Here is a 15,182-nt window from a genome sequence, read left to right on the forward strand (position 1 = left end):
TGTTTCCTGTATCTTCTCTAGTTGTTCCTTTTTTATTATGACGAAGGTGTCATCTACATACTGGATTCATACTTTTGGTTGTATGTGTGGGAGTGCTATAGTTTCTAGATGCTGCATTATACTCTTTGCTATGAGTCCTGAGAGTGGTGATCACATGGGTGTTACTCTGATTTGTTGGTATATTTGTCTATCAAACTGAAAGTAGGTAGTGGGGCAGAGGTTGATGAGGTCCATGATTCTGGGTGTTTCAACCATGGCTAGGTCAGGTGTGTTGTGTAGCACTGCTGCCATGGATTCTTTCACTAGTTCTGGATCTATGGATGTAAGGAGTGCTGTGACATCTAATGAAACCATAATTTCATTTTCTTCTATGTTTATGATTTTCTGGCAGCACTGTAGTGGGGAGTTGATAAAATATTCACTCCCCTCTGTGAGATGTCCAAGCTTTTTTGTAAGATCTTTGGCTATGTTGTATGTTGGGGTCCCTTGTAAGGATACAATTGGATGAAAAGGGTATGTCGGGCTTGTGTATGTTTAAGTGTCCATAGAAGCATGTGAGGATGGGTCTATTGTTTTTCATCTGTCACTGTTCTTCTGTGATTTGACCTTTCTTGGTTAGGTTGTTAAGGGTTTTCTTGATCAGGTTATCTAGTTTCTGTATTGGGTTGGTGTTTCCTGGAATGTAGGTTTCTTTGTCCTCCAGTAATTCTTTGGCTTTTTGTATGTATTGCTTTCTATCCATGATAACCGTGGTTCAGCCTTTGTCTGCTGGGAGGATAGTGATAGTCTGGTCCTTCTTGAGGGTTGCTCTGTCCTTTGCTTTGAGTTGGCTCCGATTCTGTGTTCTTTTGGTCTGTGGTATGATTGTCTGCCTTATGTTTCCTTGGGTCTCTGTGGCAAGTCCTGTGGTTTTAAATGCTGCTTCTAAGGCTGCAAAGAATTCTAACTGATTAGCATCATCTATGTTATAGTTGAGGCCTTTCTGGAGGATATTATGTTCTGCGGTGGATATTGGGTGGCTGGACATGTTGACTACCCATTTGTGTTCAGGTACCTCTCTGCTTCTGGGATTTAGCTTGAGCAGTTTGGTTTGGAATTATGTATTCCTTTTTTCAGCTTGTCTTAGAGATGTAGTATGTAGTATACATGTAGTAGATATAGCACTTTTGTGTGTTCTGAGGTCATGGTTTGTTCCATTTGCTCCTTGAGGTTATCTATGGTGTGCTGGTATTTGTTTAGTCTGAGGTGAGCATCCATGATCATTAGCTGTATCATTTTTAGGCCACTTTGTTAAGCTATTTTCCATCCAGCTATGCAGTTTATTGGAAGTTTGTATCTGATGCTGGTGGGCAGGGCATGCTGTCATAGGCATTTGTGCAGAAAGAACATTCCTTGGTAGAGATTTACCTGCATGCAAATTTCTCCCATTTGCATGCTTTCTAAAGCATTTGATGCCCATATGTGGTTCCAATAGAAGAGAATATCTGTAGCTCAGGGTTGAACTGTGGAGTCCTTGGTGCTTTCCAAGCTTGGTTGTTTGCTTGCAGACATTTCATTACCCAACTAGGTAACATCATCAGTGCTAGTGAGTGTGGGGTTTGCTCCCTGTTTTTTTATACAGTACATTATAATCAGATAGATTATATCCTACTGCTATACATAAACAACTTCTAAATATAGGAAAAAGCACTGTATAAAAGCTAAATATTGTTGCCAGAAGGAGAAAAATGATAACTTTGATTACCTCAGCTAAGCAGTTGAGTGATTATATTGTATCTAATTTGGGAAGCTAAGCTATAAAAGAATCCCACCATTGCAAGTAAAACTTCTTGCTCTGGTTCTGCTAGATTTCACAGAAGAATGTGTGCCACTATCAAAATCTGCTACCATTCATTTTTCTTCACCTGAAACCTTGGTGGTAAAAAAGGGTCTAAAAGATCTGTTACTAAAGTTGTGTACAAACAACGGTCATTAACTTTTTAGATCACAGGGATTTACAGTTTAAAAGGCTGCATCAAGGAAATATACAATTCAAGGAATATAATCATAAATTTGGAAGGGACCATCTAGACCACTGAATGCAGCCCCCTACTAAGTGCAGAAATTACACTTCATTTAAGTGTAAATTCTGCACTTAAATTCTGCTTGAGCACATAATAATAAATACCGCTATTCGTGCAGATGGCTGGCAAACCTGTTTCAACATCAAATAAAAGAAAGGTGATACACGTTATTTGTAAAGGTTCATGGGCAATTTACTTTTATAAAATTAACAGAAGACATGCTTCTGTAAGTTGCAAGATATTGCAATTATAAATGGCTCTGAAGTTTTCTATCAACTACAGAAATATAGAAAGATACTGTGCAAAATTCCTATCTTATTTAAATGGACAAAAAAGCAGACTAGATTGTTAGGGTTATCCACCTCTCTAGTATTATCTTATGCATGTTGCAGGGAAATAAGGCCCACTTAGTTCAGTGGAAGTTACTCCAGGGTATATAGGAGTGCATCAGGGCAATAATGTCAGATAGGAAGGCATGAGACAGAACAGAACAGATGAGAGAGAGAGAGAGAGAGATGATAGATAGATAGATAGATAGATAGATAGATAGATAGATAGATAGATAGATAGATAGATAGATAGATAGATAGATAGATAGATAGATAGATAGATGGATGGATGGATGGATGGATGGATGGATGGATGGATGGATGGATGGATGGATAATAGAGATATAGATAGATAAAGATGATAGATGATTGATATGATAGATGGATGGATGGATGGATGGATGGATGGATGGATGGATGGATGGATAATAGAGATATAGATAGATAAAGATGATAGATGATTGATATGATAGATGGATGGATGGATGGATGGATGGATGGATGGATGGATGGATGGATGGATGGATAATAGAGATATAGATAGATAAAGATGATAGATGATTGATATGATAGATGGATGGATGGATGGATGGATGGATGGATGGATGGATGGATGATAGATAGATAGACAGATAGATAGAGATGATAGATGATTGATTGATATATGATAGATAGATAGATAGATAGATAGATAGATAGATAGATAGATAGATAGATAGATAGATACAATGTCTTCATGGCTAAGATATTCTCCCAGTCCTGCTTCCACTTCTCCAGAAAAGGATCTAATAAATCCAAAATGTGTTGTTGTTTTTTCACACCGACTTAAGAGCACCCAGAATCTCAACTCAGAACATTCTGTTTTGATAGTTCTGTGCAAAACAGCAAGGCTAATAGAGGCAGCCATGCCTACAAAGGGAAACTTCAAGGGTGGTTCTTCTTCTCCACCTGCTTGGATGGAGAGGGAATCTCCTAAAATGTTTGGCTCTGGGAACTACAGTGCTGTTGCCTGGATGAACAGTAATAGCAAAAAGAGAGAATTGTTTTCGCAACAGATTTGAGCAACGTAGGGTAAGGAGAAACTATTTGCAGTCTGAGTGAGCTTTGTATTGATAGATCTTCCTCCATCTTCTGTCTTCTGAAAGGCTGAATTATGATTTGATTGGTTGACTAATTCTGGCACTGTTATTCCCCCCGCCCTTGTTTGTTTTGCTTTACTTGGACTTTAAGCATATGTACACGTCTTCAGAACGTTTTTTGTTATTGTTCCTTCCATGACGCATTAAAGAAAAAACACGACAAAACAATTTTCTGTCTCTCAGGCTAAATGATGAAGCCCGCAAGCTATTTACTGACTTAGGAAGCAGCCACGCTTCTGACCTGGCTTTTCGAGACAACTGGATATTTCTTGGTGGGAAGGGACTCAAACACAAAAGCCCATTTGAACAGGTATGTTGTTGCAACAGTAGCTGTGTACTGTAATCCAAAGTGATACGTGCACAGATGGTTTCTTCTTCGCTTACTTATGGCAGAACCAGAATGGCAGAATCAGGAAAGTCCTAATCTCCCTCCGATCCACTGGCTCCCAGGATTAAGACAGGGCAGGAAAGTCCCTCCCCTGGCAAAGAGGAGATCCCTCCAGTGGTGCATCTCTGTACCCCAGGATCCACCTATACTTGGGATAACGTCTATAGTTTTCTGCTAGGGTCAGCTCCTGAAACTGGGCTAATCTGTTCAATTCCAGTGAAAGGTATTCCTGTCAGCCCTTGGAGGTAGGGAATGGCAGAAAACAGGAGCTGCTAGGCATCTTGGCATGTACATTAATGCGGTTAGGGTATTGTACTAGAATCTGTCCAAGCCCCTCTCTACTTCAACTTACACCTAACACAATCAAGGTAAGTTGTTTCAGGTTTCTTTCTTATACTTTCTACTTTCCCAGGACTCAGACATTTTTTCTGTAACTGCTCAGCATTATTCTCCTTCTCTGAATCCAACTCACATTCCTTCACACCTCCAGAATTAAGATTTTCAAAATTATGGCCCTATAGCTGGTTTGCCTGCTTTCTTTTTCTATTAGAGGAGAATATTTCTGTATCTATCTATCTATCTCTATCTCTCTATCACATCTTCTTAGGAGATCAATAGCATCAGTCACCTAGAAGTGACCAAGTGATTGAAAACCTGCTCCTTTTAAACTGTGTCATACTTATCACATACATGTAAAAAGGGATGGGACCTTGGTCGCCTGGTCACGCCTGCCATTTTGATGTCATTGACTCCCCCACCATGGATGATTTTCCTTCCTTCCTTCCTTCCTTCCTTCCTTCCTTCCTTCCTTCCTTCCATCCATCCATCCATCCATCCATCCATCTGCAATGGAGTGAAAAGCCTGATAAAGACACTCTCCCCTGTACATCCTTCTGTACTGGAGTTTTCCCCACCATCTAGAATATTTTTTACATATTGAAGCTGTCTTTCTTGGCCACAATGAATCAGCACTACCTTCACAATGGCAATCAGTCCCTTTGCTGCTACACATACTCTCACATACCCCAACATATCCATATTTGGGATTACTTAGTTATTTTCATAAACCATTTAAAATTACCTTCAACATGTGAGCTGAAAGTGGTCTTTTTTTCATCAGCAGCTGCTCTGACAGAACTTCCCCACCAGTTTTCTTTAAATATCTCTACAAATTCAAAAAGAAATTGGTAGAAAAGGAGTTTGACTTGTTTTAGGTCTCAGCTTCGGCAGGGAGGTGAGTTCTGAACAATGTGTCACTGGCCAGAGGTTGCTAGATTGCAGATCTGATCTCACAATGTTGAACTGGCTACTCTTGCTCAGGGCTTTGTAAATACACCACTAGTCATACTTATTATGAAGTTTATATTTAGATAGCATATATCAAGGCCACTTCTTAGAACGATTTTACACTCAGAAATTACAGCTAGTTTTAAAGTTTTCCCCACCATCTAGAATATTTTTTATATATTGAAGCTGTCTTTCTTGGCCACATTGAGAGACACACTGATGCCATGGCTCAGAGTGCAGTCTGTTGTAACTATGTGTACTTCCCCCCCCCAAAATTGAGCACTTTTCTGCTCACTGGTGCACTCAAAATCCATGCATAAATGCACAAATGTGTGATGTACTTATAACCACAATCTTTGCCACATCCAGTGAAATATATTGAATGGATATCCAGTGATCTTAACATAAAATAAATGCATAATCTCACTGATGTTCCCTTTGTGCAAATCCTTTTATATAGCCAGCAAACCAATTATTTATTCAGAAGAATTAAAATTTGAATTTGATTAATTATATGCCATCAAGTCATTGTCAAGTCTCAGCAACTATATAGATAGATTTTTTTCCATTACAATTTGTCCCTAATCTGGTTTTTCAGGTCTTCCAATGGTGCATCCATTACCAAGTCTATCCACCTTGCTCCCGGTCGTGCTCTTCTTCTCTTTCCTTCCACCTTTCTCAGTATTAGAGCCTTATCTAGAGAGCTAGGTCCTCGGATAATGTGGCTGGAAAAGGTTTGAATACTCCATGTAATATTATTAAGGGCCCATGAAAGTCTTTAATGTTTTGACAGCCTATGATGAACACTGAAACAAAATGGGCCCGTTCATAAAGCGGGGGTCATAGTGGATGTCACCAATCACACCACATCGATGTATCACTAGGCAACCTTGAAACTTTCTCCTTATCATTCCTTTTGGCCACTCAGAATACTCACTATCAGCTTCACCTTTCTTTTTCTGGACAGAAAGACTGAATATTGAGCCGTGGCATTGCTGATCAGAGTGTGGCACCTCCTCTCAATTTAGAGGAAGGATTCAAGTGGTGGTGGTGGTGGAAAGACTGGTTTGAAGGACACTTACAGTATTAGTTTAGGAAAACCTCCATGGCCAGGAAGACAGGGCTAGGAATAGATTTGCCAGGATCAGCAAGGACTGACTGGCTACAGATACAATGTAGAATCTAATAAAAAAGCATTTAAATGCTTAGCTTATTTCTTTGTTTAAAAGTTAACCAAGAGACTGTGCTGTCCTATCTGTTTCCCGCATGTTACTCTGGAGATAAAAGAAAAGAAAAAACATCTCCATCATAACAGGGTTTCATATTGGCCAAAAAAAAGGCTGTGTAAAGATCTCCTAGAGTAAATAGAATTTTGCTTAATTTTAAACAACAAAATAAGAAAATAATACCCACAATTAGAAGGATGAGCATCATGGACACATTTACAAACAAGGCAATAGATTGCAATCACCCACAGTTTTTCTCTTCTATGAGCACCTATATAATGTATATGGAATACAGTGGGAATAGATGTGTTTCTCAGTGCTAGGGCCAGCTTCCTTTTTTCAGATTTTATTTAAACATGCAATAATCCAGTCTCATAAATTTCTATTTAAAACTTATCCTAAAAGTTAGAAATAAATTATGGGTCATGATCCCTTCCCTCTTCTCCCATATTTTGACACTGGACATTGCACACACATACAAAAGTGGTGGAACGTGTATCCTTCAAACGCCTTCAATACTGTAGATACCTCTGCATCCGAACAATGCATGTTTTTATGTTCCAACATCTTTTAAAATTGTGTTTAAAATTAAAATAATATTCAAAATGTAAAAAGTAGAATAGATTAAAAAGGAGGTGGACCCCAGTGGAGGTGTCTGCAAGGACATCAGTATCCATGGAAGACAGATTGGGGATCTCAGATATACTAACTCAGCTTGTCTTAACCTATTGTCCTCCAGTATTAGACCTCAAATTACAGAATTCCGAGCCATCCTTGCCCATGGTTAGAAACTGTAGTTCTTCCCAAGGCATACAGAGGAGCCAGGCTGGAAATGACTGCATGGACTCATCCCACCGCTCAGAAAATTCCGGATGCTATTAAATGAATGCATGCAGAACCTTGCTACAAGTCACCATATGATGCTTTAACATATAAAAAGAAGATATCTGAATAAACCTAACTGTAGCATGGTGCTATATCGCAGAAATGCAATTCCTGCATCTCCAAATAAAAGTCAGTACTGTAGTACTTCGGAAGAAATATCTGCCAGCTACTGAGCTGAAGAGGTTAATGGTTTGATTTTATGGAAGCCATATTCCTATCTCTTGAAAAGTATAAATATCAAAAGCAAATGCTTGCACATTTTACTAATCACACTCTTAATTTTGCCTCTTTTTTCTTTTACAGTATTTGAAAAACAATGAGAAGACAAACAAGTATGATGGCTGGCCTGAAGTTCTGGAAATGGAGGGCTGTGTACCTAAGAAGATAGAGTAGCCCAGAAGTAAATTTGGAGCAAGAACAAACTGTGGTCTTATCTAACAGACTTTTTGTTTTGCCTGAGGTCCTGGGGTAGTGAATTTGAAATAATTCAGCCTTTAACCCCATGAGGTTTTGAACTCAGAATTCAAGTCACCCTGCTGGTTTCAGATAAGATAACGAAAAAAGGTCAGCTATTGCATGTGGCCAATAGCATTTTCACTACTGCTCCGATATATAAGTAATGAGTTCTGAGGAACTACAGGCATATGCTTCCAGTTGAACTAATGCTTTGAGAAGTCCTATGACCATTGTAGCTAAATTCCACAAATGCAAATCGTTCAAAAAGAGCTTTTGGAGCAGAAGATACACGTAATATAGAACAGTGACGGACACCATTTCATTCTCGGGAGCCACATTTAATATTTGAGCTGAAGCAAAGACTGCCGTGGGCAGGCTCAGGAATTTGGGGGTGGGTGTTGAGGTTGGATAGAGCACAGTTCTTGGATTTATTTTTTTTATAGATATACTGTTTTCATTCTATTTTAGGCTTATGTTGTAATTTTGTTGTATTTTGGGCTTCAGAATGGCATGAAACCTAGCTGTCAATTTTGAGTGCACCATCCTGGCCAACAAAAACAACCAGGATTAAAACTAACTAAGATTTTTAGCTTGTGTAAATGCAACCACTAGCTCTGTTACTGACTTGGATAAACATGGGTGAATACTTAGTTGATGAAGACTGTTACTGGATTAAATTGCAAACTGTGATATGATACAAATCACGCAAGTCACATCATTCGTATTCATTTATGTCATTGGGCATGAGTACGTTGATGCAAATATTGTCAGTTTTATCATTTGTATAATGAACTTATCATGTAAGATGGATGGATGGATGGATGGATGGATGGATGGATGGATGGACGGATGGACGGACGGACGGACGGACGGACGGACAGACAGACAGACAGACAGACATTTGGTCTATTATATGCAAAGCCTATTGTATCAAGGTTTGGTAAATCAAAGTTTCACTGCATTTTAAAAATGGAGCCCCCCAAAACCTTCACAGTACCCATCTGTTATAGCACACATCCCTTTTCTTTAAACGGTCAAACATTCCAAGAATGCATAATGTACCCTGGTCTGATTTCCTTTGGAAGGTGCTCAGTCGAAGCCTATTGGCAGTTTGAAATGTTTGTGCTTCTTAAAAAAATATATGCAGTAGATTAAACTCAATGGAGCTACACAGCTTTCACACTTCAGACAGTCATTCCCCTTCTTGCTCCCACAGCAGATCTCCAAAATGCTGTTGCTCCTGATAGAATCTAAAACCTCAGCCTTCAAGTCACTGTCACTCAGAGAAGTATTTTGTCTCTTCTTTTTAGTTAGGAAGGGGATAAAAAATGTCCTGCTACCTTTGCTTTCTTAGTTCCCATGGAGACACCTGGCTGAATTTGCCTAACAAAACAGTGGACCCAGCCAGTCTTGTCCAACCAGTTTGGCTTCCACAGTTCTCTTCTACTCTGGATCTAGTTTGTACAGTCATAGAATCTTAGACTTGGAAGAGATTTGGAGGGCCTCCTGTCCTTTTTATGTTTGTTTATTTTATCAGATGTATAGAGCTCAATAAACTTTTACAATAAATTCAAGCATAAAAAGTCTCTGATAAGATGCTATGACCTAATAAAACAAATAAGAACTCACAATGTGAACACAATGTGACCAAAGAAAACCACACCTCATGCCAAGGCCTGGGGAAAGAACCAGGTATTCAAGGAAGACAGGGACAAAGCAACACAAAACTCTGGGTGGAAGACACTGGAGATAATCTTGAAGAAGGAATGCAAGAACCTTTAAATAAACATCAACTTAGCCCTGGGAAAGAAGAGGGGAAAAGAATCTCAAGATAATGCCATCTTGATTTTTCTGATTATAAGGAGGAGGAGAAGGAAACTCTAGCAGGATGTCAAGGCTGTTGTTATACCCCCAAACAATAGAGTTCCTTGCATTGTTTGTTCCCTGATCTGGCCTGCCCCAAAAGGCTGACCATCAAATCTTAGAAAGCAAGCTCAATGAGGCAAAGGCAGTCTCTGAGGTACCCGGGCCCTATGTCATGAAGGCTTTATAGGGCAGCACCTTGAATTGCACCTGGAAGCACATCAGTAAGCAGCACAGCTCATACAGCAGAGTGTCATATGGGTGTACAGAGACATCCCAATTACAGTCCAAATGTGAAGTGATCGAAGCAGGAACGAATGTGAGAAGGGATCTCAGTCCAGGTAAGAGTGCACTTGATGCACCAAAGAAATCTGGGTAAAGGCACTCCTAGCCAGAGCTGTCACCTGCTCCTCTAGTAGAAGATGAGCATACATTATTGGTTGATTATGTGCCATCTAGGCAGTGTCACCTCTCAGCAATCCCATATATAGATCTTCTTCAACATGATCTGTCCCAAATCAGGCTCTTCTGGTCTTCCAACAATGCCCCCATCATTACTGTAATCAAGTTCATCCACCTTGTTGCTGGTGGTCTTCTCTTTCCTTTTACTTTCCTAGCATTATTAGACTTTCCCAGAAAGTTAGGTCTGTGCATAATTGTATCCAAAATAGGATAACTTGAGCCTTGTTATTTACACCTCGGGTGAGAACTTTGGGTTGATTTTTTGCTGTGATCCATTTGTTTGCTTTCTTGGCTACCCACAGTATTCTCAGGAGTCTTCTCTAACACCAGAGTTCAAAAGCACTGATACTCATTCTATCCTGCTTCTTCAAATTCAAACATTTACTCCCATAGGGTATCATAGGGAAAACCATTGCCTGCATGATTCTGATCTTTGTAGATATAGACACATCCCAGGATCTGAATATCTTTTCCATGGCTTTCATTACTACACTACCAGTCTGGGGCATATTTCTTGACTTCTGGTTCCTATACTGTTGATAGTTAATCCTAAAAGTCAGAAGCATTTTCATTGTCAGTTCTAAGGCACTGAGTATCTGGCATACCGATGACCTGCTGATCTGGTAATCTCTCCACCCACCATGCCTACTCACAGCACTACAATATGTGTGTAACCTAAATGTACTTTTCTTAATTGTTCCCTTAAATCATTTTGATAGTGGGTGTTTTTAAAAGTATACAGAATCATTCAGTGCTGAAAGGCAATGGCAGGTTCTAGCAGCTAGTGGCTGCTATTGGCAGCACTCAGAAGAACTACCCCATGGAGTCTGCAAAATGACACCGAAGTAGACAGAACAGCACTGCCTCCTTCCCAAAATAATAAAAAAAGTAGAAAGCCTAGCCATATAAAATCCATTGTCAGCAGAAAACCTTAAATGTGCTCATTCTGGGACAGAACCAAACGTATAGCTCTTTTCCCGCCCTTGGGTTAGATTGGATAGGTGGTAGGATTGTGGGTTGTCTGATTTCTGAGACGGAGGTTGTTTTTCTCCAGACATTATTTTTGAATTGCGTAGATTATTTTATGTTACATTTTGTACATTGCACCTTGCCCAGGGTCATAATGGATTGGGTAGCCTATAAAATTTAGTAAAATTAATTAAAGGAATAATTCAAATGTCAGTCTTTTGACATTTGACATAGAGAGAGAGGTCTACAGTCTTTTGAAAGAGCATTAAATACAGGTTTAACAATATATCTGCTGATTTTCCAAAAGACTGGTATAGCAGTGTATATCAGGAGCCCAAGATATGCCTGAACAACATTTTGTGAACTATGGATCAGACATTAATGCAGGCAGATGCATATGTGGAAACCAGGGGTCTGGTTTCTCCTGCAGCACAAGCCAAAATGGTCATGGAGGACAATAGCTGATGACCAGGGCAAGGGGGCATGGCAGTAGGAGCTTGTCAGATGTCAGCCCTGACCACATCATTACCATGGTTGTGAATAAGGCACTGCAGATCATTCATACACCAAGACTTTGTCAGGAGAAGACAGCAAACACAACTTTAAAACTGGAACAGCTAAGGACAAATTTAGGCTCCCTCTGTGATGGCTGCATCATGAAGACATGTTCTCTAAAACTGGTTAATGGGATGTATCCAAGGGGTGGTTGACAGGCCAGGTGGAAAAGCCATTAGAAAGACAGATGATATTTCATCTGTTTTGTATCAGCCTTGACTTGCACAAACAAGGATAGATGACTAACTCTATATAGTTTACATGGCTGGTTGAGATGAGCAGGGGGCTCAGTGTTGTAATGGACTCCCAGCCTGAGTCAGGACTGTTCATACTTCCATTTATACTTCCAGCCTTTTCAAAGACCCCTGGCATCTACAAACAGAGCCTTAGAGCAGGGTAGGCTGTTGTTGTCTTTTAAGTCAAGATAGCAGTCATGAATGAGCAATTGAAGTCCCCCCCCCCTTTTGTATATACATGTGTGTGTGATTACACATATAGAAAAGGGGAGAGTTTCAGTCATACATTTATGGCAGTCCTCTTTTCTTTTTTGATCCATCTGCATGGACACCTCTGGTTCAGAGCCACAAACAGTCCACCATAACCTTGAGAATGGCCTCCAGAATCCATCTAAAAACTGCTACCCAATTATAATCAAAAATATAAATTATTAAATGCATACAGATCAATCACATTATCAGTATTAACTAATTGCATTTGATTTTTATTTAATTGTACTGTAGTTTCATATCTTCCCACCCATTTCTTGTCTATTTGTCTTATCTACTTTTTGAAGTGTGGCTCCCACCACACAAAAAAAGTTGTGCAGCCTTGCTGTACTTTTTAAACCAGTGTAGGTGGGTGGAACCACTATCATGATTTTCCAGATATCCACAAACTGAAGCCTGAAATAGCTCACTTATGACTCCATCGTATGGCTTTATCTTGTATCTTTGGGATAAAAAATAATGAACTTTCTTTGAAAGACGACCTTCCGACAAAGCTGCTGCTATAAATCCTGGTTTACCTCTCAACTACTGACTGCTTCTTTAGAAACAACTATTTGAACTTGGCCACATGTTCAGAGGCAAATATTCTGTACATTCTTATAATTTCTCTATGGATAATTCAACAAGCCACAATTTCATCTTTTAACCAGCAGGTGGAAATCTTTCCTTAGGAAGAAATAGCAACAAAGAAAATGTTAGAATTTTATATTCACAAGTTGATTTCTTTAAATCAAGGGACCTCTTTTCTGGATGACAAAACCTGAAGGGATGCACTGGTTCTAGCCCAAATAAGGAACTTTGATACACCAATCATTTAAATGTGGAATAATGCAGCCCATCCTTTTTGTATTAAAATCAGTGCATTTAATTTATATTTCTATTTATAGCATATTTAGATGTTGCTTTTCAGTCCCATATGTGGCAAATAGAATATCCCCATGTTGATTTGCCCCACATTTTACATGACTCACCATTTCTCCCCTGAAACCTTTCCCATACTACGACTTCCATCTTCCAGGTCATTAACACGCTACCCCAATTCTTCTATCAGGACATTTCCCTTGGATCAATCCACCGCCTTTCCTCCAATCATATGTTTTTCATTTTTAGAAAATCTTTCAATATTCTCGTCAGGACGTAACTCATCACCATCACTACTCTGTCCCCCCATCCCACACACACCCAATTTTGCTTCATTGTCAATAGTATGGACTTTGCGATACTAGAAACTTTTAAGAGGAGGGGGAGAATCAGAGCTTCAGAAAGCATGAATCTATCACATGGTACATATGGTCTACCTTCCATTAAATTTTCAGAGAGGAAGATGTTACATTAAGTCATGTCCCCATGTATGAGGGACATGACTTCTACCCCCTCCCTTTGGGATGAGAGGGAAATTTCCCTATTTTTATGTAGTGTATATCCTATGTGGTTTTTTGGTTATACTGATCATGAGGAGGCAATCTGATGATTCCCAGTAAGGATGAAACTGGTCACATACTACTTCCTAGTGGTCAGTATATGTAGAAGGCAGAGGGAATGGCCTTGAAGGTCAGGAAGAAGAGCCACTACCAAGGCAATAGTCAGGCAAGCCCAGGCCAAGAAAGTAACTTGAGAAAACATCTCAGAAAAGGCCCTCACACATCACATGAAGATAAAGGGAGGGAGGGAGGGGAGAAGCATATTCAGACTTGAAATATCTATTGCTATAGCTGTTACAATAAAAGCAGTCCTGACCTATATGCCACTGGTTTCTTAGTCTGGTCTACCTTGTAGGGCTGACAACTTACTTACTTGTTTACTTATTTACTTATTTACTTATTTATTATATTTATATAGCTGCCCATCTCACATAAACGTGACTAGAATAGTCACATAAAATATAATAGGAAAACAAGAATAGCAGTAGAAGTTGATAGATCCTGGGAACCAAGGAAGGGGAAGACCTAGACTTATGTATAGATGAACCAAAGAGGCACTTATCTTGCCCAGGTGCTCCTCTGGATCCACCTACTGAAGACACAAAACAGTTGCAGCCACTCGAAGGCTTGGTGAAATTGATTCAAAGCACTCCACCCCCAAAGTCCTCTGGGTATACAGATGCCCACAAGATGCCAGATGTGGCTGCTTGGTATCATAGTAAGTGGGTCCTGGTGGGTGTTTTCCTCACTGCCTATCAAATGATCAGCACAAGGTGAATCAATATCAAATAGGACATGTAGTATTTGTTAACTCTAAACCACGAACTTGGGCAGAAAAGAGCCCTACATCAACAATGCATATCTATTTCTCGTATATCATAGGGTATTCCATGGGAAGGAGGAGAATAATGTAATGGGCTTTATTGACCCTTCTGAGGCCTTTCCATTCTGTTCAACTTCATATTATTTAGCCTTTGTCTGTAGCTAGCAGGACAAAAACAGGCACTACTCTTCCTCCCTTAATACTCTTGGTGCTCCAATATGGATTAGAACAGTCTTCATACCTACTGATCTCCAAACGGATTAGAGTTGCAAGTCCCAGAATTCCTAGCCAGAATGGCAGAGGGAATTTAGGGCTTTGTGGTCCCTATACTCCTATCTCTTGATAGTCCCAATCTACATCATGGTAATCCTGGGGTTCTGCTATCATCCTGCTCCAGATGAGTGTTTCTGGCTGGCTTTCTTGCAGGGGAATGGAAGAATCTGCAAGCCAGCTGCAGCAAAAGGTGCATTGGACTTGCCTGTTCCTCTGCTGCTGTGCTGGAGTGGGATATTCTCTCATATGCTCTCTGTTCCTGCATTACTTCTCAGGAGGACAGGGCTGCAGTGGCCAAGAGGCCAATGCATTATAATGCATCAAAAGGTGCAGTATGCAATCTAGGTTTTGTGTTGTTGGCTGTAGAGCAAATGAAGTCAAGGCTTTTCTTAGAACAGTATTTAAGGTAAAGTCTCCAGGTAAAGTCACTTCCTAGCCAGATGGTTTTCTTCTACAAAATAAAGCTGACATTAAGCTATTTTCTTATCTAGAAGAATATTTTATGTTCTCAAGACTGCTGTAGAGCTGGCATTGCAT

At 39.8% G+C, this 15,182-nt stretch overlaps 1 protein-coding gene across 2 annotated transcripts in view; it reads left to right on the forward strand.

Moving 5' to 3' along the window:
- FAM3D (FAM3 metabolism regulating signaling molecule D) overlaps positions 1-9,342 on the forward strand; it is a 35,818-nt gene extending 26,476 nt beyond the window's left edge. For both annotated transcript variants that reach the window (XM_007427413.4, XM_025166183.2), the window contains 2 exons: positions 3,715-3,841; positions 7,621-9,342. In XM_007427413.4, the coding sequence (XP_007427475.1) occupies positions 3,715-3,841; positions 7,621-7,710 (217 nt within the window). In that variant the 3' untranslated portion in view covers positions 7,711-9,342. The remainder of the gene's footprint in view (positions 1-3,714; positions 3,842-7,620) is intronic.
- The last annotated feature ends 5,840 nt before the right edge of the window (positions 9,343-15,182 follow it).

The sequence above is a fragment of the Python bivittatus genome, unplaced genomic scaffold (genome assembly GCF_059951505.1).
Source record: "Python bivittatus isolate LINGU-HERP-01145 unplaced genomic scaffold, Pbiv_v1 ctg000080_np1212, whole genome shotgun sequence".
In the NCBI taxonomy this organism is placed as follows: Eukaryota; Metazoa; Chordata; class Lepidosauria; order Squamata; family Pythonidae; genus Python; species Python bivittatus.